General features: G+C 34.4%; 3 protein-coding genes across 3 annotated transcripts in view; 1 reads left to right on the top strand and 2 right to left on the bottom strand.

The window, feature by feature from the left end:
• Positions 1 to 10,533, top strand: part of Smp_104390 (nephrin related) — a 23,620-nt gene extending 13,087 nt beyond the window's left edge. The window contains exons 5-10 of the mRNA XM_018795995.1: positions 1,384 to 1,531; positions 3,801 to 3,949; positions 4,051 to 4,170; positions 6,043 to 6,224; positions 8,466 to 8,542; positions 9,742 to 10,533. Of these exons, the coding sequence (XP_018650252.1) occupies positions 1,384 to 1,531; positions 3,801 to 3,949; positions 4,051 to 4,170; positions 6,043 to 6,224; positions 8,466 to 8,542; positions 9,742 to 10,369 (1,304 nt within the window). The 3' untranslated portion in view covers positions 10,370 to 10,533. The remainder of the gene's footprint in view (positions 1 to 1,383; positions 1,532 to 3,800; positions 3,950 to 4,050; positions 4,171 to 6,042; positions 6,225 to 8,465; positions 8,543 to 9,741) is intronic.
• Positions 10,534 to 11,917: 1,384 nt separating this feature from the next.
• Positions 11,918 to 15,118, bottom strand: Smp_180440 (hypothetical protein; the record flags this gene model as incomplete). Its single annotated transcript, XM_018795994.1, has 2 exons — positions 11,918 to 12,024; positions 14,968 to 15,118. 2 exons carry the CDS (start codon positions 15,116 to 15,118, stop codon positions 11,918 to 11,920), a joined length of 258 nt encoding a protein of 85 aa, XP_018650251.1.
• A 2,556-nt stretch (positions 15,119 to 17,674) lies between these two features.
• On the bottom strand, positions 17,675 to 24,382 carry Smp_104370 (hypothetical protein). The gene is made up of 3 exons (XM_018795993.1): positions 24,338 to 24,382; positions 18,214 to 18,552; positions 17,675 to 18,178 (listed from the first exon to the last, which is right to left on the bottom strand). The coding sequence occupies exons 1-3, from the start codon at positions 24,374 to 24,376 to the stop codon at positions 17,714 to 17,716; spliced, it is 843 nt and encodes a 280-aa protein (XP_018650250.1). The 5' UTR covers positions 24,377 to 24,382; the 3' UTR covers positions 17,675 to 17,713.
• Between the last annotated feature and the right edge of the window lie 1,410 nt (positions 24,383 to 25,792).

Below are 25,792 nucleotides of genomic sequence, written 5' to 3'. Positions count from 1 at the left end.
GATAGTGTATGTAGTAAAGATTGTTTACAAAGGACGATTTATATCGGTTATACAGAAGTAATAAATTATCAGGGTGAATAAACGCCAGTTTTTGTAAAAATATCCTTTTATTTACATATCCGAAGATTTTCCAGAGCCATTACCTCTCATTCCTGCGACTGTTTGGACTCGTAAAAATATTGCAGAATTCAAACGAGAGATTCTCGATGTACAGAAGGAATGTTGTATAAAGATAAGCTCTTTAGCAACTGCAACAGTAAGTCTCACAGTATATTTTCTTATTGATTTCATTACTTAGCTCTTCATTCTATGATCATTTGAGTTCGATACTTTGTGATACATAAATGTTATCCTTAATAATTTGTTAGAGAGATAAACTTGATTATTCAATTTATAAATTCTAAGGATCAAATAATAGCCACTATCGATTTCGCTTATAAAGCTTATGACTTCAGGCAATATCGAGGCAATTCGCACAGGATGCACATATGTCAACAAGAGACTGATCATTTGCAGTCCTAAATAACAATGGGATGATACTAATATACAGCACCAAGTGAATTTAAACTGAGATGACTAATATTCTGATAAAATAGTCAAATATCATATTCTATACTAAATTATAGTTTAACAACAAAGGAATACGTTGATTTTCGCTTTTTCTCTTTCTTTTTCATAATTAATTTACCACTTTACTATTAACAATAAAAATTCAAGATAACTATTTATTTCCATCATTTCAGTCACAAATAAGTAACTGAATTTAGATTATGATTGAACTTAAATATTTCATTTATATCTATGATAATAAAACCGGTAGCCATATTTCTTAACAGGCAAAATGACCCATTTACTATATTATTTCAAGTTTAAAGGCTATTTAGATTGATAATGTTTAGCAATTAATATTTAGTGAATAAAGTCATTTAGGTTTTCCATGTCATAGTATTATTTGTCAGTTGATAACCTTAACTAAACTATGTTTATACAGTTCTTGTTTGAGTTGCTGAATGATAAAGTTTTTGATTATAACAATTAACTTTACAAGTTGGGGAAGATTTTGTCATTTGATCCTACTAGTTGGTAGCTAGTTCCAATTACCCAAAGGCGAATACACCAAAACTTTACAAAATTTTGAATGTTTGTGAAAATTTTGGTTTTAATGGTGTGTTCTTTAAGTAGATCTAAAGAAAATATACAGATTGTCACATATTTCTGAAATAAGTATTAATTTTAATTGAAACTTCAATATTTAGTTCTCCATTGTGGCGCCACAATATTTTAGTCACCCATTTGTCTCATATAATTTTAAGTTGAACTTAAAATCAATTATAAATTGATTAACTAGTTTTTTATTATTTTTTCAAATTTATTTCACTGAAGAACCTCCTCGTATTCAACCAAATCCAATAGTTCATGCTTATTTAGGTCAACCAGCCAGATTGCGTTGTACAGTGAATTCAGTTCCACTTCCACCTTCTGGTCAAACGCATTGGTATTTCAATGGTAATCCAATTCAGCCAGATTCACAGTAAGTTCATTACTAAACTGAACTGAAACAATGTTGTACCAAATATAGCTGAATACAGAATTACAGAATCTCTTGATAAAATCTGATAACCATACAATGAATAATTCATTTTCAAAATGTCAATCAATTATCTCAGACTTGATTGTTCCTTCGTTTTCATACCAATCATTCTCCATTCTCGTACTTTTCTCTTCGACCTTCTTAACCTTCTGCCGCCAGGCATTTCACTTTCGATTGATGATACATAGTACTTATATTTGTCGACATCAGTAACACACATCACAATATTATCTCATTAGCATTATTTTATAATTTATCCTATATAAATTCATTCTGTTTAATTTGTATTAAAAATCTAGAGATATCAAAATTAATCACTAAGTTTCAACAATTAGTAGGGACAATGATCAACAAAATTGTGTTAAGGATTAAAACACCAGATTTTAAGTTGACTTATGTATACATGCTTGATAATCATTGGGGTACCAATATTCCAGGTGTAATGACACTAAGTTCAATTATACTTTAATGATCTAATGATATCTAGTATGTTTACAGATAAGAACTATACAAAAAAGTAAGTTAAATAATAAAATGAATGTTGTTTATACCTCGTTAATTTTAGCAAGCTGAATTTTAATTCCCTTCAATGAACCATTCGTTACTTTGTGCAATCGAAAAACCTAATAGTTTTCCTGAGTCATTCTATAAAAGTGGCCTTTATTGACAGTGTTCATAAAAATGAAATCAAACGTTTTGCTTATTCTAGCTCATTTTAAAGAAATATGTTGAGACCATTATTAACCCTACAATAATTTTGATAATACCTACATAATATATCGAGTTGTTTCAGGTTAAAGATTATAGTATGCCTAAAACGTGTATCAGTGAATTCAGACAGTGTAATGAGAAGACGAAGATTATCATAACTTTGCGATGTATTGGCGCAATACACTTCAAACAATCTTATCACACATATACTTGTTAAGAATATTTCTATACAAAGATGAAAGGTCAACTAGATAAATACGGGGTAAGACGGAACAAAGATAGTAAGAGAAGTGATATGAAAAACAACATCCATGAAAAAACGACAATTCAGACATGAATATGCCCGTATTTAACTGATATCTTGAGTCAAAAATTAATTATGTTAAATGAATCTCAACCGATGGCAGAAACTTTTATGCATACTTTGATAAAGTACATAGGACGAACTTCAATGACTAAGGTTTTACTGATAAATGGATAAAATAAATATATTTTACATGAGATCTCAGGCAAATTACCTCAGATGATCCCAAAGCTAAAATGATAGACTACTTACAAGTAGTCAATTCTAACTATCTAAAATAAGCTTTTATCAATCCATCCAGTATCAAATTTTGATATAATATGACTAATAAACGAAATGCTATTTCTAATTCTATATCTCACAAAATGTCTTAACCAAACCAAATAAACATTAATTCACCTTTCTTATCAAGTATCAAGACAGCTTTTCTCAATTCAGGGCAGTATTTACTAACGGCTTACATTCATAAAAGGTAGTTGAAATCTATAGGAACCAGATTTGTAAACTAGATGACCGTTCTTCCTGCTTGGATTTAATTCCATATTATAATTAAAAAAACTAATCTTGAAAACAGGGATTGTTCGAACGGCAGAACAGTATGACCTAAGAGAATAATACAATATTCGTGCTCTATTAAAAGTGGAAACAGCATGTAAATAATATCACATCTTGAAACCTCTGCCACATGCATATGGAAATATATGTATATAAAGATGGGTAATCATGAATTCTACGTAAGAATGACTCTTCTACTGACAAACGCAAATAAAACGGATCATAAGAGTATTTTTAACTTTGCGATTTTCCATGAAAGTTTTCTAGGATAGATGCTTAGGTATTTTGGAGCCTTACCATTACGATATGTAACCCTTCTCCTCTCAGAATGTTTGAAAGAGTCTGTACTGAAACCAAACTTACTCTGAGAGTATTGACTAATTATCCAGTGTCTTAAGATTTATGTTTCTTTTTTCTCACAATCTTATCTCATACAATCTTATTCGATCATTTTTTGATCATAAAGAAATCAATCTACAAGATAATGCATTATGAGGCTGCTCGAAATGTATTGAGTTAATAATACCATATGGTTGTGATAAACTTTGTTTTCTCATTGCACTTTCTAAACCGTTTGCTTTATCAATCATTTTAATGATCTTCATTTTCTTCATTACTTTTTGATATTCACTTAATTAGTCATAAATTTGAACAAGAAGAATTTATCGGTGGTGTGGTACTTGTTCTTCATATCGCACATGTCATGATGAGTGATTTCGGTCAATATAATTGTTCTGTAAAGAACGGTTATGGATCGGATTGGAAATTAATACGTCTCAGTCATCAAGGTTAGTTATTATTTCATATGCATATATATAAATTTGATGCTATTTTATTGAGAAATTTTTAACACTGAAATATACTTTGTATATATATTTCTTGTTTACAGAAGATATTCCAATTCAGTTTATCATCGGTGCAGCGGTCACTATTGGAATCCTGTTAATAGTAGGATTAATACTTCTGTGTATATGCCGTCAAAGAGTATGTGGATTTCGTTATAATAAAGGTAAGCATATAAACAAAGATAATTAAACGCATGATATTGAATTGTAAACTAATGTAATGATTACTACTTCACTATAAATCAATGAAAGTTGCTTTGATTAATTATCTAGGCATTACTTTAACCTATAGGTCTCTGCATAATAGCTCTTCCTTTCTTGTTTTCCCTCCCTCTCTCCATATATGACTAAACAACTGAATTTAAACAAATTATGTGTAACACTAATCCGGACGATAGTTTTCACTAATGCTTGATAGGAAAAAACATTGAAAAAAATGTTTAATTCACTCAAGATCATATCGGTTTAATATCTCACTTAAGATCTTAACATAAAATATGAAAGTATCACAAATAGAAAGTTATTATTGAAATATTTGACTACTTTCAATACACCATTCTGAATATTCTGGCAAACAATGAATAGATAAATAAACATTTTAATAATAAAGTCAAAAAAAAGTATCATAACAGTTTTTAATACTAGTTAAATGTTGGAATTGTTTTATGTTTTCTTTTTTTCCTTTTTTTTACTGTTTCCAAAAACTAATTTGAATACAAAATTAGTCCTTTAAAAAAAGAAAATAGATTCAATAAAAAAATTTATTTAACTAATCTCTCATATTTGAGATCATGAATCAATTGAAGCTAGACCAACATGGAAAACCTGGAAGCACTGGATGGCCGTTTCGTCCTATTGTGGGACTCCTCAGCAGTGCGCATCCACGATCCCGCCTCGCGAGATTTAAACCCAGTATCTATCAGTTTCATGCGCGAATGCTTTAAGGTTTTTCATGATGGTCTAGCTTCAATTGATTCATGATCTCAATTATTCAAATTAGTAAAATATACTCAAAACCTCTTCTGATATTCTCTCATATATTCATATAAACAATCTGTGCATGTACATAAACTTAGTTAAAATTATATATTAAACATATCATTGTTATAATGTTATTACTATAATCAGTAAATTGTTAGTATAGGATTTATGAAAGAAAAACAATTATATCATGTCCTTATTTAAGTTCTATACCATAATGAAAACTACATAAATATGACTTTTACCATTTCTACCTAATTAGCTAAATTGGATATATCAATCTACAATTATAAATATCTATTATACGATGATGAATGTTGTATTCGTCGATCGTAAAATTTTGTGGGACAAGATATATATATATATATATATATATATATATATATATATATATAGGGGGGAAGGGAGGGAGGGAAATATACATTACGTCTTCAGTACACTTAGGTCGAGCATACTACAAAATGGAAATTGTAAAATTCACATGTAACAAACGTTTTTCTTCATGTTAGCAAAATTCACATTCAGTTAAATTTACATGAAAATTTATGGATACTGTGAGAAACAAGAATAAAACACATGTAATGCTAATTCACCTTAAGATTATTTGGGGATATATTGTTTTACTTATGGTATATATTTTCTTAAATACTCATGCCTAAACTAATATACTATTGTGAGCATTTTTGATAGATATCACCTAAAGTCTCTATAAATTATAATTATCTCAGAAACGTCCACTAGGAAGCCTTCAATTCTCTGTGTATCAGTATATCAAACTGAAGTAGTTAGTTAATCAGCCTACTTAACACGTATCCACATTTCCCCAACCATAGAAGGTTCAAGACCACATTAACCGACTTTTACCTAATATTATATGCCTAACATTAGGATTATTCACTAGACTATTCCTCCACATGTGGCTAGTGATTTGAAAATATGTTTATCACACCACCAGTTATGCTGCCCAGTTCATTGAAAAAAAAATGAAATCAATATAAACCTTGCTTCTTGTATTATTATTACTACCATTTGTTGTTAATTGTTATTTCATTTAGGTAATCGTACTAAACAGCCATCAAGGAGTTCTTTACAAGATTATGGTGTAGTGAATTCAGATTTTATAACACGTGCTTATACACCAAATATGCATTATCGTCAAGATCCATATCAGTGTTATTCAAATAACCCAAGCTTAAATAAATCATTTACTCGTTATGCTTTCGATGGTACAGATCAGGTAAGTTATGCTATTAAAAACATCTCTTCTTATTTTATTTCTAAAACTGTTAACTAATTGTATACAAGTTTTAGGAAGTAGGATGTGTATTACACGGATACTTTATTTATCTGACTTTAAGAAGAATGGTATGTGACATTTTCCCTAACCCTTGTCAGTTAGAATCAAAACCGTAACTGATGCGCTTTTGACTTCTAAGCTTAACTGTAGTACCAATTGAATACATAAAAACACACAGTTTAAAACCTGAATCAAATGTACATTAAGACAATTCAGCGAACAAGATTTGATTTTCAACGATATCATTTACTCAAGCTATACAATTGTATTTATAATTAATATACAAATGAAATAGTCTTTTGAAAGATAGGAGGGTGATTACATCATATCATCTGTCAAAGAAAGTTACTTAATAATCGTGAAATGAAGAGAGATAATAAAACGAAATCAAACGTAGGAAGGATAATTTTCCACTTGACAATTGTCTGAGAAGGGTGAAGAATAAATTCAAAACGTGAAGATCATAGAAACTAATAATTAAAATCAAGAAGATTAAGAACCTTCGAAGGATTTAATAATATCAGATTACCGTTTATGACAATTAAGTGTTAGGGCCAAGGAAGAATTATTGCCTTCACGTCTCTCTTCAGCACACGGAGTTCAGGTTTGAAAAGATGGGTTGCTAACGCCTGTGCAGTTCATAAGTTATTAATTCGCGCTCCTTTTGAACCAAATTTTCTGACCGTACAGATGATTTTAAAAGAATTGTAAGGTGGGACCATGTGACCAGAATCCAGAAAATGTTTTAATATTGAACTGTTGATTGGTTTACATTTACCTTCCGAAAGCCATGCGAGATGACGTTCGGAGATGTGTTTGTAAAGCACTCGCTTTTTGAGGCTTATGTAATCATCCTTTTATCTTTCAAACGACTATTTTATTTGTGAATGAACTATAATTACGATTGTACAGCTTGAGTAAATGATATTGTCGGGTTGAAAATTTTGTCCGCTGAGTTGTTCTAATTTTTCAATAACACCATCAGTTACTGTCATTAAGACGTATATGATTCGAACTTACAATACTTCATATCAATAAGTGGAAAACCAGAAGAATGAAAATATCCATACAAAAGCAGTTAATAGAAATATTCAAATGGACAGGAAAACAAAGGAATCGGGTATGTTGTTTAGAACTGAAAGCTATTTCATTTGAAATCTCTTGTCACTAGTAATAATTGACTTGTGAATTCTGACTGAAATACCTATAGGTGCTTTCTCACTCAGACTAACAGTTAGAAGTGTCTTAGATTTCAAAGACGAGTTGTGTGATTTTCAATAATATCTATAAATATTTCTGTGTAAGGTGTTACGACTGACTACTTCTTTGTATACTGGTTTATGCGATACTTAAACGTCGGTTTACAGTCAATAAATGAGAAAATACCTTTGTACTACGATGATAATTCAAATCATTCTGAACGATGTGCTAACTATGAATTCCAGTGAAACAGTTCAATTTAAGACAGGTAGAACTAGATGAGCACAACTGAACGTATTATATCCGGAATTCACTCAATCAAGTACAAAAAACTCATCTATTCGTATAAATACCACAACTACACTGCTGATTTTACAATCGAATTGATGCATAAACGTGCATGAAAACTAAAATCCCTTATAAAACGCGAATAATTTCGCATAAATAAAAGTGTCTCTCCAAGTTCCACACTCCACATTAACACAGAAAGCAGAAACCAACGCCACATGAAGGGTAAATAAATCGAAGTAATTGTATTAACAACTGTAAACACTAAACGCAGACTATATAGTTTGGAAATAATGAAGGGTATCAGGAGATAAAAACTATTAAATAGTCTTAAAAGTCGACATCCAAAGGGAAATAAAGTATGAGTACATCATCAGGAATAAATTTTTGAAATAACAATACGATTATCTCATAGATTCCGATCAAAAAATCTTACACCTTTCCATATAGCGCAGTCTAACAGTCACTGCTTATTTTTCTGATAACACAATGACTAATCGATGAATTCGTTCAATTCACATGTTTAATGAATTACCATCATAAACTGCATTACAATGCTTTTATTCTTAACTAGAATATCTCAAAATTTTACCGAGTAATTATTTGATGTACATGAAATATTGTAAAATAATCTAGTCCTTTTAATTTAATGAAATCAAATACTATCAATACACATTTTTGGATTTATTCTAGGGATCTATGCGCATACCCAAGGATCAATTGGAAAACTGTTTTTATGAAACTTCTAAAGAAGATATGTGTACTAATACGTAAGTCAACTCTATTTTTTGAAACTAACGAATTGAAGAATACCCATTAATGATATTAGCTTCATTCAACAATGGCAACGATATTGTAACGATCGGTATTGTTAAACTCCTACATTATTTCTTCTAACGCTTATTTTAATCTTTCTAGGCATTCTGTCATTTACTTATGTGACTTTGGGGAAATATGTATGGCAGTACATATGTCTATATACTTTTATCACTTTCATGTTTCAAGATTGAATCACTTATTACACACTAGGTTGGCTATTTCTCCTATTCCAGTTCACATATATTTTATCTGGGTTACCATATGTCTGAAATATACGTTCCCCAAATACTTTCGTATCCCACTTTTTATACTTACGTTGTTATTAATGAGATTTGTCTATAGAGTATATACGAAACTATTATAGTTCAATCACTATGGAGTTAACCAAGAGCACCAAAATATATTAACAGCAGTATTATAAGAGAAGTGATAACACAAAAGAATCCTGTTATAAATCTCATTCAGTTTGGTCATTTATAATGTAAATATACAAAGATTTTGATGTAGATTAGAGCATGGAAGAAACTGAAATTAATTTTATCACTTTATTGGAAATCTACAGGTTTGATTTAGTAAAGTTATTAAATGATTCAAAGTCCATTCCAAAAAACTTGATCGTGAGCACATACGACTTACCTCTTTCTGTGAAAATAATTACCATTTGCTGAATGAAGTCGTTGACCACTTTCGTAACTCTTAATTTGGATTCTGACTATTAAGGAAAATCCAAATACGATTTGTTGAGTTAATGAGTCATATGTAGCGTAGAACCCGGTAATGTCTACATCGGTTGAAGTTGCTACTTTCAATTAGCACGGTGAAATAAAATGGTCAGCGCAAATCCCGAAGTAACAGAGTTAGTACCAGTACTGGTGATGATAGAAAAGATTAGACCACGAAGCCTCGATTCGAGAAAAATACGAATTAGTGAAATAATAAGAAAACTTTTATGTGATATACAAACTTGGAATCTAAAGGAAGACAAAGGATGAATATAAATACATCATTGTGGCAGATCTTGAGCCATATCACACAGTCTCTAACAAACAGCTACAATAATCACATAGATCCCAATAAATTGTTGAGAGTTACTAATTTGCATAAAATCTTACGACATACCTATAACTAATATTGGTTTTTCCATTTATAGTTCTGCTCCTGAAGGTATCTCCGCTACCTACTGTTCAAGTTTACCGTCTTGTCAATTTTTACAACCTATATGTAACGGAAGTACTCACATTTCAAGTTTAAACCATCGAATGTTATCATCGGATCATTCATCTTTCTTAACTAATTGTTCTAGTTTATTGCCAACCTCTGGATTAATTCAAACTCCCCCGCCTGATTTCATACCGGAATCTATTAATTTACAATCATGTGCAAACAACAACAATTTAATAGGAAATAACAGTTGCCTTTTTTCAACTAATAATCATTTACTAGCAAATCTCCCACAAATTACAACATTGGATTTAACTAATGGTATACCTACACATACACCATCACACGGTTTATGTTCAGGTGGAAATTCGATTATCAGTGGACATAGTTCAGTGGATAATAATTCACGTACCCCTGTAAATTCACATTCATCTCGAAGTGTTAACAACCCACCACTTTCACCTGATCAACAATCATCATCAATCATTACAACAGATCATTCAGAACATATGGTGCCAAAAATTGAGAATCTACCACATTCACCTATAACTTATGGAGTTAACACATCTATTCATGAAATAGCCTATTTAATCAATGATCACACAACAAATGTTTAATTGTGTGGCGATGAATATTGTCCTTTTGCATATTTATTATTATACATAGTATTTGTTATTTTACATCATGTTGATGTAGAACAATAATTGAACTGTCGTTTTTCTTTTTTGTGCCTTAAACATAACATTACACATAATCCCTGTCAATATTTGCTTTTATTTCGAAAAAAAAAACTATCTAGTCGTGTTTATGTGGTAAATATGAATCTTGCTCTCCTCTAAATTTAGTTCTACAGAGTATCACTACTACATGTATCACACTAACATGGGTTATAAAAAGTTCTCCCCCTGTATATATTATTTCATCTAACAAATGTAAGAATACATCTACTATTATTTGCACATTCATCAAACCGACAATTAAGGTAACATAATTCTTCCCTACTCAGTATGATTAAAGATAACAATATAGGAATTACAGTAACTGTCTTAACCATTCTGTACAATTTGTAACTATATTAGATTAGATTAGGATGCTTTATTTATGTGAAACTCTATCAAGTAATGTAGAAAGACGGTAAATTTAAGGAAATAATTTACCCAAACTAATGCTACACTTCTTACTAAAAGTAAATTACAATACTTCACTAATTACAACTTGATATAAAAAAACAGGCAAAAAATGTAATTTTAAAGAACTGAAGTGATAACTATGTACTAGCTTGATTGGTTCGGTAATAATCAGTTAGTTGGTTATCAGCAACATAAAAGTACGACATGATTTTGAAAAATACCTCTGACAATGCTGTTAATAGATCTCTAATTATATGAAACGAAGAAATAAAAGTCTTGAACAACACTAAACACAAGAGATTATGATATACTGATGACAACTGGTGAAGAAATTATAAAAACAACAGGTTCATCGTGAAGTTAAATTTGTTAAATAAATACTTCAACGTTTAATCTCAGATATGAGTCCTAAGTCGTAATGAACCGTAAAAATATTACTCCTCAAAAGCAGGGCTGGATTAAATATATTTATATTTTCGACATCAGCGTAACAGTTCAAAACTGATCTATTTGGAAATAATAAAGAGGCTCATAAAATCCTGTCTTTGTAATTATGCCATGGCAAATAGACGAATTAGGTATTTCTCACAATTCGGAAAGTAACAAACTGAACTATCAATATAACATATTCTCAGTAAGTGGTCATGGGACAAATAACGTTTTAGAGTAACTGATCGCATCTGTAAAGCTTATCTTCTTCTAGAGTAAAAAGCAAGAGAATCCCATTTTCCGATAGACTCCAGCCCCTTCATTTATTTAGTTATTTCGTTTATAGTTTAAAACACTGAACTATGTGGGAAGAAACTCAACTATAAATGTAGTTTGGTACCAATAACGCGATGCTTGATTCAGTCCTAATATTCGTAAAAGGAATACTGCAATGATGCACTCTTATTTCGTATATTGAAATTCCAAGTTTCATTATGACATTAGGAAGTTACTTATGTATTAAGTGGTGAGTTTCCTTCATCAAGTTTTCAAAGGCTACATGGGCTACAGTAAGGTAAAAAAAAAGTCATTCTTCACACTAGGTTTTTATAGTATGTTAGATTGACTTTTGATCACGCTAGTATTTTGTTTAATAAAAGATTCAGAAGCTACAAATTGTTTTGCAGTGGGATTGATTGTCAATGCTGAGAAGTCTAGAATGAAAACATTGACTAAGAAACATATTTAGGGATGATTACCTCATCTTAACCATTATCTATCAATTACGGTCTACATAACCCCTCTATTATCTGTTAAATAAACAAGATCAATTTTGAATAGATGCAAACAAGTACTATACAACATAGCAATCATATATGCTTCCAGTAAGATCTTGGCAAGGATCCTATGAAAAATCATAGAATACACAGAAGTATCTCAACGGTTGAGAGGATCGCTAGCTACTGAAAGTTTTAATCAGAACAAAGTACCCTTCAAAGAAAACTTTGTTTTCATTTCAACTTAAAAGTTGAGACCTAAAATAATTGTAGTTGGAGATTTAAATAATATACTGTCATCAGATGAAGCCACTGAGTCTGTCTTCTTAATCAACAAATCAAATGTTGACTAAATGTTTTATTTTTGACATAATGAATGTTCACAAAACGTTACCTTAGTTATCCTGTGGATTTCGGAGGGTGATTTTATCAAAGCAATCAATGTAACACCTTGAAAAAATGAATCCACCTAACCAATAACCGGCAGAATGAATAGATAAAAATACCCTATTCAATGAGAATGGTATTCTACGGAGAATACGTGGTTAATTATCAGGATTCATATTATTGAAGGGGATAAGTCCCGATGAGTTTCTGGTAAACGGCGTAACCCGTCAGAGATCCCTTAAAGTCTTTAATGAGACCATCTGTTGTCTGATTTACACGAAATCGTAAATGATTATGGATGCTACAAGTAGGAAATTTTTGATTCAAGAATCGCACCAAATGAAAATACCTAGATAAACTATAAACTGTTTAGAGCATTTAATGAGCTCTTACGCACCACAGAGAAGCTAGAATCAAGTAACCGTTTTGCATCCGTGCCATGACCTCCAAAGCTATCAACTCATTAAGGATGAGTGACTTGCGAGAAAAGCAAAGTAGTTGACCAGCACAACTACCTGACTCTTCAAAGTAAAACGAGGAGTCCTCTTTGAGGTAATATTTTACGTCTACAGAAGGAGGAACATATTCCAACCATCCTTACATCGTTGTCTAAAGAAGTTTACAGAACTGAACTTTATTATTGTCAGCGAAAACAATTATGTCATATGTACATTAGATTAGTAAGTATCTAGATAGAAGACTAACTCTAGAAGGCCAAAGTGACTTTATAAAGCCTACGTAATTTGACTCTTATGTGAAGTGCTCAAAGATAACTACATGTAACGTGACAGGTGAGTTAGTGTATCCCTCATTATTTTATGTGCACCTGTGGGATTAATTATTAACCTTTACTCGAATAGCTTTCCGTGTACTTATCTTATAAGTATGATTATTCACTTGATTTGTGTACTTTCCATATAATTGTGTATTCATATCAGTACATACTTCATTGTTTATCTTTATCTATATTCTAATTGGTTATCCGTATTCTATACATTGGATGTCTTTATACATATCCTGACTCAGAATTACCGTCCTTGGCTAGTAGTAATCGATCTATTCATTCGTATTATCCGTCAACTAAATCATAGGAATGAAGTACAATTTTTCTAACACATTTCGTATCTGACTTTTTATAATACCGTTGAGCAATGGGGTTCGCAGAATTTTAATAGGGGATTATATTCAAATAGAGTCAACGCGAGACTAGAATATAAACGGCAAAACTGAGTAAAGAGTGGAAAGCGTTAACGAACACATGATGTAGCTGGTTAAGTGATAGATGAATGCAAATCCTGACGCAAGCAGAAGTGTCTAAAACAAGAGGCTTTAATGGGACGATGTTCTTCTTTGGTATGGCTTTCCGTGACAAAATCGCTCGATTAATTGGTTTCACAGTAAGTTGAGTTTATTGAATAACAAAATCCTGTTGGTATAGTTAGTTCAGGGTGTACATAAAGATGTAACACTGATTCAGAGCATAATATGTTTTCAGCATTAGGTACTACAGTTTACTAGATGACTTATGACCACAGCTCTCCAATCAAAAAGCTACTCGTACACCTACTCTGATGTTGAAAAGAAACAGAGAACTTTAATTACTTATTCGATGGTATGTTGAATCCATATTACTTAGTGCGTTCTAAGAGACAGAAATGAGTTATTTTCAAGCTACTACAAAATATTAATGGCTAGATAGTATGGAATTCTAAGCTGATTTCATGACTGTAGTTCTTTCAACAAAATGTTCCATTTTTCGCTAAGATTACAGTCAGGTCAGTCAATCACAACGTAGAACCTGGTACTTACATACATCAGTTCCAATTGTTATACCCCATTAGCACAGTGACATGAAACTGTCAGCACAAATCCCAGAGTAGCAGAAGTAGTAACAGCATTAGTGTTATTAGGAAAAATTAGGCATGGAAGTTACGATTCGTGAAAATATAAATTAATGAAATAAAAACAAGTGTTATGAGGGATTCATAATCTCAGAATTTGGGGGGAAACAAAGAATAGATGCACCTGAGCCATTGCAAACGGTTTTCAGACATGTCACTCGAAGTTTCTAATCATTGGTTACGATTACCACACAAGACCCCAACTAAATAGTCGACACCTATTAACATACCTAAGTTCAATTGTCAGTGACTACACGAACTGATGGCATGTTTTAGTTTGACCGCACCTATACCAGATTACAATGAAAGTGAAAATGAAATTTTCTTTAGCGATAATTTGGTCAGCTTAAACTTGATTAAGTTCAAGTCCTAAATAAAGTCAACTCAAACAAATCGTGTTAAACTGACGGTTTTCTAATAAAACGACTTGTTTCTGACTAAAGGATTAATTACAAAAGCATATATATCTGTACTTCTACCATAATCTATTTTATAATATGCTGAAATAAGTGGACACGAGTTGTACATGAAAAACAAATGATTTTTAGGAATTATTTAGGTTTATGATTATTAAATCCTAAATTTTCTGCACCTTTGATTTCATCTTCGACCTCATAGCCAGAGAGTTTAACAGATTTCAATGGTAGGAGTCTTGGTTTGCACAAAACAGGTTCAACCGATTTCGTTTCAATGCATACTACTTCATTCTGCAGTACGTAACCGCTGTCTTCACTTGAAGCCATAGTTATAACAATTGCAGTGTTGACTGGTAAGTTTTACTTTCTGGTGTAAAGAATTTAAAATAAATGTAACAGGTAATGGGGAAAAAATAGTTCAAAAGTACAAATCAACGTAGAAATTTTGTCATCAAAAAGTGGAGTATAAACAATGTTGAAAAAAGTCAAACACTTGTTTATAAGTGGTATTTCATAGGACATATGTGTAGCTACTCATCAAAGTGAAAATAAATCAGGAAATTATGACAAGAAAAAGCTAACTTTACAGGACATATATATTATTACTCGTTTAAAAAAAATTCGGGTAAATATAAGTACTTAAGGATCTAAAACAATTTGGTTTGTCCTGAATTAGCAAACCATACGTTAACAAAGTTGGAAAGCAATAAGAGGAAAAACAAAAATGTTAAAATAGTTATACCAACAGCAGTACAAGGCCAGATGATTCAAACAAAAATACAAAAAGAACTCATTTGTGAAACAAGGATCGGTCATGAGATGTGCTTAGCAATCTCAAAACATTGATTATCCAAAGCAAAAAGCCTGTACCTCTCTATACTCTCTGGTAAACATACAGACACCTCAATTATAATAATAATAATATAAGCAAAGATGGATAGTGGCTAGTAGTGGAATCCAGGACGCGTGTTTCGTCCTATTCGGGGCTCGTCAGCTGGATGTAACTGCATCTCAGAGTTGATATTCACTCTGGGACTCGAACCCAGTACTGACCGATTGCAGTCAGAAACGTCAATGGGAAGATTCAACCAAACAATAACAAGTGAATAATAACAATAATTTAACTCATTTATTCATTACAGTTTACGTACCCAGCTTTGAGTCAAATATTTTTTATGTGAGTAGGCTGAGAAAAAACCGGAGTAAATGGAGCACTGATTGAACCTGATACTTATCAGTTGCAATCTGGGTGTTTTAACCATTGAGCCACTGTTGGCAAGTCAACTACAAAACAAACGATCCGAGCTGATATTGACCAAAAAGACCCTTAGCCCCCACGTCGAAATTCTATCAAGAATGGTGACCCCAAATACTTCGTTATCTATTAATAAAATATGAGATATACCTCGTTCCTGAAGTAACATTTTGTACTTAACGAAAAACACTTCTTAAATACTTCCTACAGTTACTTAAGGTACTCAAAGGATTTGGGGTTTGGTCAAAACCTTTGCTTGACAGGACTGTGCTATCTATATACTTCAGGTAAGATAAAATTCCCAATTTCCGATTCCGGTTACTATAACATACGACAAAAATGAACCAGCAAACACTTCGTGATGGGACTGATTTCAAATAATAATCTATGGTAAGCACTGATTTGACCGCAAACGTTCACTTAAAGAATCAATAGTAGGGTGATATACAATAATAATGACTAGTAAGCATATTTAAATAAAAGGCTGTAAGTTAATAACTTATTCTCAATGCAACTTATTTACCAAACACACTTATGTACTTCAATTTAAGCCACGTTGTTTGTGTGATGATTAATAATTTTATCAAGCTGCACAGATCTACTTACGCGTAAAGGAGTTTGAAGCTGTGGATTTCGAAATCTGAGTACTTTAACAAATAAGCGAATGCTGGAAGCATTAAGGAAATACTCGATTGTATAAGTGAATATGCCTACTTTATTTATTATTTACTTAACTGAACACATAAACGTTGGTACAAGGAGAGGCACCAAATAGATATGCATCACATAAATCATCCGATTTGTGTAAGAGCTGAGATACCGCCCAGGAGCTCAAATCAAAGCAGGTGGTTTTCTTAAGGAGCCACACCCGGAGCCTTTGACCTAAAGGTCTGATCCACAAGGCAGTGGAGCAACGTCAGGAGATGCAGTCCAATAGTAGCCAGTGACCAACAGTAAGTTTATACGCCATTTATCTTCTCAGGATCCTGGAGCCCATGTGCACCATTGGTTTGGAATCAGGGTTTTCCAACTCCCCTAGGTGGACCCTCCATATCCACCAACCCAGTTACGGCTCCGAACATTCGCCTTTCATCCTCTCAATTTTGTAAACAACACCCCCGCTGCGAGAAGGTAGTGGGTAGGACTTTCGTGACAGTGGCTGTGTATACGCATGGCCATGTGAGGGCATTTTGAGAGATACGGCTGACTTTCTCCACTCTCGGCCGTACCAGGGAATCTGCTTAATCAGTTTCGAATGTCTGAAAATATGGTTTTGTAAAATCAGGAAAATTCATAATTCGACACTGAGCTTCACACGAAGGAAAAAATCATAAGCAAGTAATGTGTCAAAGTAAATATCATTAACTCTATCTGGATAATATGAAAAGTCTGTAAATAATAATATAACTAGCTATGGTTAATAACAGAAATCATTACATACACCGCGCATATGGATATCAACGCTGTAGCATAAACCTCATAACCGTTAAGCTAATCGCACCACGTTTAAAGATCTGACAGTAAGCAAGACCTGGCTCTTATCACCATTTTGTTAGCGATATATATAGTTTGTTTTCAACTATAGAGTGAAAAGTTAGCGTCTAAAAGATAAGTAAACCAAGAGAAGTAGAAAAATACTGTTTTTATTTTACAAAAATAACCATTAACTAAGAAACTCTTGTATCTTTTATCACTTTCATACTAGATTCGTGTTTGATATATGATACAAAGGAATGCTGGCAGTCAATTAATTCAATTTTATGTGTTACATATTTTGACCAATCATCGCTCCTTGTTTCAGAGCCTAATGAGTTATTCGGACGAAACATTTCAGTGTCAGTACTCAAAGAATCATTTAGAACATGAATATCAGGGGAGTACCTCATGATGATAATACAAAGAAGCTGAAAATCGGCAATCAGACGGAGCAAAATACCCATTAATATTGAGTGTTGACTAACAAGACTCTTCCACGAATTGTAGCGTAGACGTTCCAAATATGTAAAAGCATTCATCGCACTAATCATAAGACAAGAAACTGGATGCTGTTTGATAACTTCTCTTGAGTAAGAAAAAGCCAAAAGGAGTTCACAATCTGTAAATACACGAATAATATGAACCCTAGACAACATCTGTTAGAAGCATATCAAGAAATTAGGGAACAAACTTCTTCCAAAAACACTTCATATTGGTTGTGTTCAAACTTCAAAGCAGGTATTTCGTCTTGTAAATGTCTGCGAACAAACTCTCCAAACTTAGATGCATAAAACCGACCCCCACAGTCAATGAGAAGACAATGTGTATTGTAACCATTCAAGTGAAACCCACTAAATGTTTTTGGAAGAACGCATTGCATTAACTTTTGGTGAAGAAATTCAGAGCATTCACAGGAAGAAGGCTGGCAAACTTCAACCAACGATTTCCCACTTTGAGGGGAATATTGGTTTGGAAAATGATCAGACAGCAATGAATCGATGTAAGGTCTATTTTGGGAGCGAACCAGCAGCTACAAACTCAGAATGAGACATAACAAAAACGTATCACTAAATATGACATAATGACTGGAAACTAAACAGAACTAAAATTTTACAAAAGTAGTTTCAGAAGAAATTAACACGCTGAACTAGATTCGTGGTGACATTTTTACTGGCGGATATGACTTTTTTATCCAGCATCTCTTTAAATGAAGTAATGAAGATCCTCTGGCCAGTGAGAGTGATGCCTCTCAGACTCGAAAATTTTACAATTATTTGCAAACCATATTAGACATTATTAGACATTATTTCAACGAGGTACTATGCGCAACATATATATATATATATATATATATATAGTATTCTTGGACACCAATTCACTCGACAAGTTCCCAAATCAGAACACGGTTGAATAGGAAGAAATTGTATCCCAAATAGCAAGGGTATATGGAAGTAAGAAGAGCAATAAGAAGTACGTTAGTACACAACGCTCGTCGCTACTACCGATTGCATGGCCCCCAAATGCCCTGGTACGGCCGAGAGTGGGGAGACTCCGCTCTCCCTCTCGAAATGCTCTCACATCGCCACGCGAATATGTAGCCTCTGACAGGGAAGTCCTACTCACTGCCTTCTCGTGGCGAGGGTGTTGTTTACGAAAGTGAGAAGATGAAAGGCGAATGTTCGGAGCCGTAACTGGGTTGGTGGATATGGAGGGTCCACCTAGGGGAGTTGGAAAACCCTGATTCCAAACCAATGGTGCACATGGGCTCCAGGATCCTGAGAAGATAAATGGCGTATAAACTTACTGTTGGTCACCGGCTACCATGGGACTGCATCTCCTCACGATGCTCCACTGCCTTGTGGACTAGACCTTTAGGTCAAAGGCTCGGGGTGTGGCCCCCTAAGAAAACCACCTGCTTCAGTCTGGGCACCTGGGCAGTATCACAGCCCTCACACAAATCGAATGAGATTTGTGAGGCGCATATTTATCTGGTGCTTTTTGTACCAATATTTATGTGTTTAAATAAATAAATAAATAAACCGATTGCATGGTTTAGTGAGGTCGTTGGATTGGCGTCGTTATAGTGGCTTTGCCGCTCGACTAATGCTGAAAAGACGACCTAATTTGACTATCTAGAGGAAGTAGAAGTCGTAACAAGGTTTCCATAGGTGAATCTGCGAAAGGATTATTAACATGACCCAAAAATATATAATGAAACATGCACCTGGCTTCGTGCTGGACTGCATGTAAGCTGGCTTAGTGGTATTTACCCTAGGCTTTAGAGGTTGATATGGGAAGATTCTAGTGTCTTCTAAGTGTCGACTAGCACGGATTGGATAAGGATTAGCCAACCAGCGTGCGCTAACGCAATCGCGCACGGGACATGTCTTAATCCAATCTATGTCCCGCTAACACATCCCTTTAAGCAGATTCGTAGGATCTGGTGCTAGGATTCAACAGCTGCCATTCATTATTCTCATCGGGATATATATATACCAGTTGTTACAGAATACCCAATCCTCGTAATTCATACAAAGATTCGGTTTATTAACATTTAATAACAAGAGATTATTCATGAAACGTTTATCTATCTACCCATAACAAATTTAGAAGTCTTTTAAGGATGATTGCCAAATGCGTTTTTTAATTAAAATCCCTAAGGAACGACCGAAAGGTGTCTAGACTAGAATCTGGAGTTCGCCACTCAGTATCCCAATAACATAATAATGAGGAGAGTGGATAACTTCATCAGTAACGATGGACATAAGAAAATGTAGTTCAAAAGAGATTAATTAGATCAAAAGATGAAAAGCATGGACTGCTATTCAGTCTTAACGTAGAAGCTAGCATGAATGTAAGTCACTAAACTTTATCATACCATATCAGAGTGGTGAGATAAAAATAATCGCAAAGGGTCTGAGCTGATGACAGTGTTATATCTGTGGCCGAGTGGATTATTCGTTGATGGGTGAGGTGATGAGACCGTCAATTAGAGAGCAGCGAATTATCGACTGGAGCAGTGACTCGAAACCCGAACGAGCAGACTAGAGTGCTAACCGATCCTGTGATCTGCCTAACCCAGCCAGTTGAGTCCAGAACACAAATAACAGCCTCGGTAATATGAATCATTATTCACAAGCATACTGGGTTTATATACTAACCAAACAGACCACATGTACCAAAAAATAGATAAATAACATTTGTACAATAATTGGCCAATGTGGCTATGGATAGGGGGAAAGTAATCAATAACAATAGTTCAAAGGTCAAAACAAGGGTTATGGTAAGAGGAACACGAATACAATTAGGTCAGTTATTTAACAACTATACAATAGGAATTAGGCATATTACCTTTGTCCATAAATATACCTCAGATTTACCATTCATGATTCACCAGGGGATATAACAGACAGTGAAAAAGGTTAGACACTGAGGACAAGGCTGGAGAAAGAATAGAATGGAGGTACGTATGGAGGGATATCGAGATTCAAAATCGAGTGGAGGATGAAGACAGTGCGTTTACGCAACTTATACAGATTCAGAACCACGTTACCTAATGTTCCAAACACTGATGAGAGGAACGTCCAGAGTATGGGGTCGCTTAAGATTGGAACAATGTTAAACAATGGGTGTGCTAATACGACTCGAGAAATTTTACCTAGCCAAGCCATATATCAGTGAATACATTTTACACGAAAATTGTTGATTTCATAAAATCCGTATAGGGACATTTTCGTCAATGGTACCCATAAACAATTATAACCAAACGCTACATAGACGCTGAAGAAAACGATTTAATTTGCCTTTGGATTGACTTATATTGGGTTTATTACGTAAACACTGCAGCTCTGTGGGAAGAGGATATTCGCAAGTGAGATTTTCTGAGAACATATAAAACATTTGGTATGAGTTGAGCTCTTATTAAATGCGAAGTGATACGAACGGGTAACATGATATTCACAGATAGAAAGCGGAGCTGAATAATAAATTTAATTATCTGGCATTATTATTCTTAGAGTACTAAAAATTTTCGGGAAGATGATCCACTTGGAAAACAGATATCACTAAAACACCATTACTATATTTCAAGAAAGGATAATCAAAACAACTATTACAAAAATAAACTATTATTCCCCACTTAAGATTTATTTGATCCCTAGGAATATGTATATACATCGGACATATAAACTAGACGAAACTTCCAAACTAAAGGAATAGCTACTAGCTTAACCTACTAAGATAAGAAGCGTGGGGTCCCTTACGGTAGTTATGCAATCAAGTAACAGCCGTTTATACCCCCCCCCCAAAGAAAAGCACAGCCATCTCTGTTTAAACCAGGAGATTCAACATTTACCAAGAAAAAATAAGAGACACTGAAAGGTCATCATCAGTCTTGACACAGCAAATGCGATGGAACGCTACAAATCGGTCAGAAATAAATATATAAACAATCCGTGATCACTGGAAATATGGAAATCAGTTGCACAAACTGTAACCCGGCAGCCAAAGCGACAGTTCTTATATACATATTACAGTACAAGAATGAACTTGTAGATTCTCAAACTGGGAGGTAACTGTCATTCCAGTTTACAAGACGGGATCAGGACAACTATTAAGCTATAAACCCGTCAGTCTCACCAGTGTCGCAATTAAAACGTTGAAAAGAATTATTAGGACACCCAATATGACCTTCGTGGAGACTAACAGCTTATTAAACAAAGAACATGGATTCCGGGTCATCATCCTCAAATAATAGCTAGATAGAGGTGAACGAAGTCGTTTGATAGTGAAAAATAAACGGATTTTACCTAAATTGATCTAAACAAAGCATTCGATAAGATGCCACAAAGTAGACTCCTTAAGAAAATAGAATTTCTGGACTTTTAAATTGGTCGAAAAACTGTCGTGTAGGTCCTTGATAGAAATAAGTGATAAATTTTTAGTTTCTCCCATGAAACTAGTACTTAATGGAGTACTACAAGGTTGCATTCTAGATCCTTTACTTATTATACTTTACGTGAATGAACTCGAACGTATAATTAGGTCCGCAACGCTACTTTCAGTCAGCTAGTCAGCTACAATAAGGGATTAGGCACATATATGCATCGGTCCAGGTTACCATGCCTTATTAGCACAAGATAAACACCAAATTCATATAGGCAGTTACTTCAATGGAAGAAGTATATAAAAAAGACCACATATAAGAGTATGATGCAGAGAGAAAGACTTAGTACGTAGAAAGAAAGATACAAAATAATTTTAATTTCACGGTTTATTTATTATTTATTTAAACACATAAGCATTAGTACAAGGAGGCACCAGATAGATATCCATCACAAAAATCATCTGATAAGGGCTGAGATACTGCTCCGGTGCCCGAACCGAAGCAGGTGGTTTTCTTAGAGGCCACTTCCCAAGCCGGTGACTTAGAGGTCTGATCCACAAGGCAGTGAAGCAACGTCAGGATATGAAGTCCCATGGTGTCCGGTGACCATTTATTTATTTATCTAAACACTAATATTGGTACAAAGAGGCACCAGATACATATGCGCCACACAAATCTTATTTGATTTGTGTAAGAGCTGAGATACCGCCCAGGAGCTCAAATCAAAGCAGGTGGTTTTCTTAAGGAGCCACACCCGGAGCCTTTGACCTAAAGGTCTGATCCACAAGGCAGTGGAGCAACGTCAGGAGATGCAGTCCCACGATAGCCGGTGACCAACAGTAAGTTCATACGCCATTTATCTTCTCAGGATCCTGGAGCCCATGTGCACCATTGGTTTGGAATCAGGGTTTTCCAACTCCCCTAGGTGGACCCTCCATATCCACCAACCCAGTTACGGCTCCGAACATTCGCCTTTCATCCTCTCAATTTTGTAAACAACACCCCCGCTGCGAGAAGGTAGTGGGTAGGACTTTCGTGACAGTGGCTGTGTATACGCATGGCCATGTGAGGGCATTTTGAGAGATACGGCTGACTTTCTCCACTCTCGGCCGTACCAGGGAATTCGGTGGAAGATAAAGAGTGCATGCACCTACACTATTGCGATGCATTCTGAACCATGTCACCTATGGTCTACAACTACTCCTTACGATAGTTGCGCGGACCCCAATCAAGTAGTCCACACCTACCAACATAGCTCAGACTAGAAGTTAGTAACTTCAAGGACTGATGCCACGTTTTGGTTTGACCGCCCTAATTTTCTCCCATTCGTCTCCAACGTTATTCACGATTGCCCGTTGTAATATGTGGCCCAACAATCTCAGTCGGTGGAGATTTACAATTTCATCGACTGATTAACCATCATTCCCTAATACCTTGTGTCTAACCCCACTGTTACTCACCCTATGATCCCAGCAGATGCGAGCAATATTCCTAAGACATCTGTCATTATATACTAGTAAATTACAAGTATCATCCAACTCTAATCGCCATGTTTCGCAACTGTGAAGTAAAACAAAACGAATTACCGCGCAGTATACTCGTCCTTTAATTGGTAGATGGATATCTCGCCATCTACATAGGTCACGTAAGTTGACAAAAGCCAAGCGACCTTTTTGAATCAGTACAGAAATTTCGTCAGACACCCACCCATTAGAACTGATCAGACTTCCAAGATAAGTGAGGTTGTCGACGCGTTCAACTACTTCACTCATCATCCTTAGTTCAGGTGTTGACACAGGCCAGTTCGCATAGGGACATAAACTCTGCATCAAGCAGGGCATCGAACGAATTAATTAACTACAACTGATGCATTAAACCCCGTCTACTCGTACAATGATGCATCAAAAACATAGATGATACCAAAACTAACCATAGATCCAGTCTCAACTGAGATACTTGTTGAAGCCATGGGAACACATGATGGAAATAACCGCCAGAATGATAAGCATAAATAAACAGCAAAGGAGCTGCAACGAATGGATAGTATGCTGGTGTTTTATGTATAAAAAAGTATAAACACTTTTTGTGAATTAATATAAGAAATATATGATCAAGCTCGGAGCGTTTTTGTCTAAGACATCTTACCTAATTTCAGGAGTTTTGTATTGATAACTCATCTCTAGAAATGAGATGAAACGGACAAGCAGTAACAAGAAACTTAAGCGTAATTGGTTAGTCGTAAAGGTCTTCAAAATCTCGTATTTCGAAACCCACTGATGGAAACTGATGCCATTTAAACTTCAGCTATGATTCTATCTGACTAGTGATACCCTGTAAGCTACCCGGATAGTTCGAGGATTCATTCTCTTTCCAGGTTCTGCGAATCTACAAAACTAGTCTCAAAAATGTCTGTAACTTCATAATGAGGAATGGACTTTTATAGTGCAAAAAGATTTTTGTATTTTTGGTTGTGGGACAAAATGTAGATAAACGGTGTTAAGTGCACAAAATTCATCACTAATCACCCAGTTAAGCTTAGCTCACCACATCTCATCTACGCGGGTGACACTATACCGTAGAAAGTAGTCAGAGCTGAGGCCAATTCGGCTGAGCTCCAAAAAGGCCTAACACTGTTGGAAAAATGTACACTAAAAAACGGTTTGGCGATCAATGTCTGAAACTGAAAAGTGATTGTCTTCCGCAACACAAAGAGAGCTGGAGTTGGCCATTTTCTCTGCCGTCTATTGCTGACAGTGCCTGTAAAAGTTAACAGGGATGCACAGCTAGAAAACTCTTTATTTAATCCAAAGGCAATTAGGCATTTTGATAACAGAGCTGTGTCTGACATTGTTAGAGACCAATATTCAATCTTGATAAGAGACCAACAACATATTGTCAGTCCCTTCCCTCAGAAAGTTTATTAATCTACTGAAATCAGTGTAGAGACGTGCTATAGAGTATATCAAAAAATTGAGCAACAACCAAATGAAAACCGGCTTTGCCATCCCGGATTGTTTCTGCCGATCGACGTGGAAGTACGGAGCGATTTGATAATGTTGTGCAACGTATTAAACACCATTAGTCACTTAAATAAAAAACATTCTATCCTCATCATAACATTGCAGACCATCACAGAAACTGAGAATTTTACGAACAGGAAGTAATAACCTAACGTAATTCGGGCTTCTCAATCTTCTGCAGTATCCTTATGCAGCAAAAGTACCATTTTTGTTCCTAGGAATCTGTTCTGGCCTTAACGTCCGGCAAACTACTTTTCTTTTAAAGTTTTATCGCAGTTAATGGTTAATCGTAGTTCGTCTCAGCTTACTATTCTGTTTTTACGGTCTTTCACGTCGAAGACGGTTTCAGTGTTTCTTACCTTTTT

The sequence above is a fragment of the Schistosoma mansoni genome, chromosome 2, assembly GCF_000237925.1.
Source record: "Schistosoma mansoni strain Puerto Rico chromosome 2, complete genome".
Taxonomy (NCBI): domain Eukaryota; kingdom Metazoa; phylum Platyhelminthes; class Trematoda; order Strigeidida; family Schistosomatidae; genus Schistosoma; species Schistosoma mansoni.
Note: the sequence above shows the minus strand (reverse complement) of the source record. Positions and strands in the feature narration are given on the sequence as shown.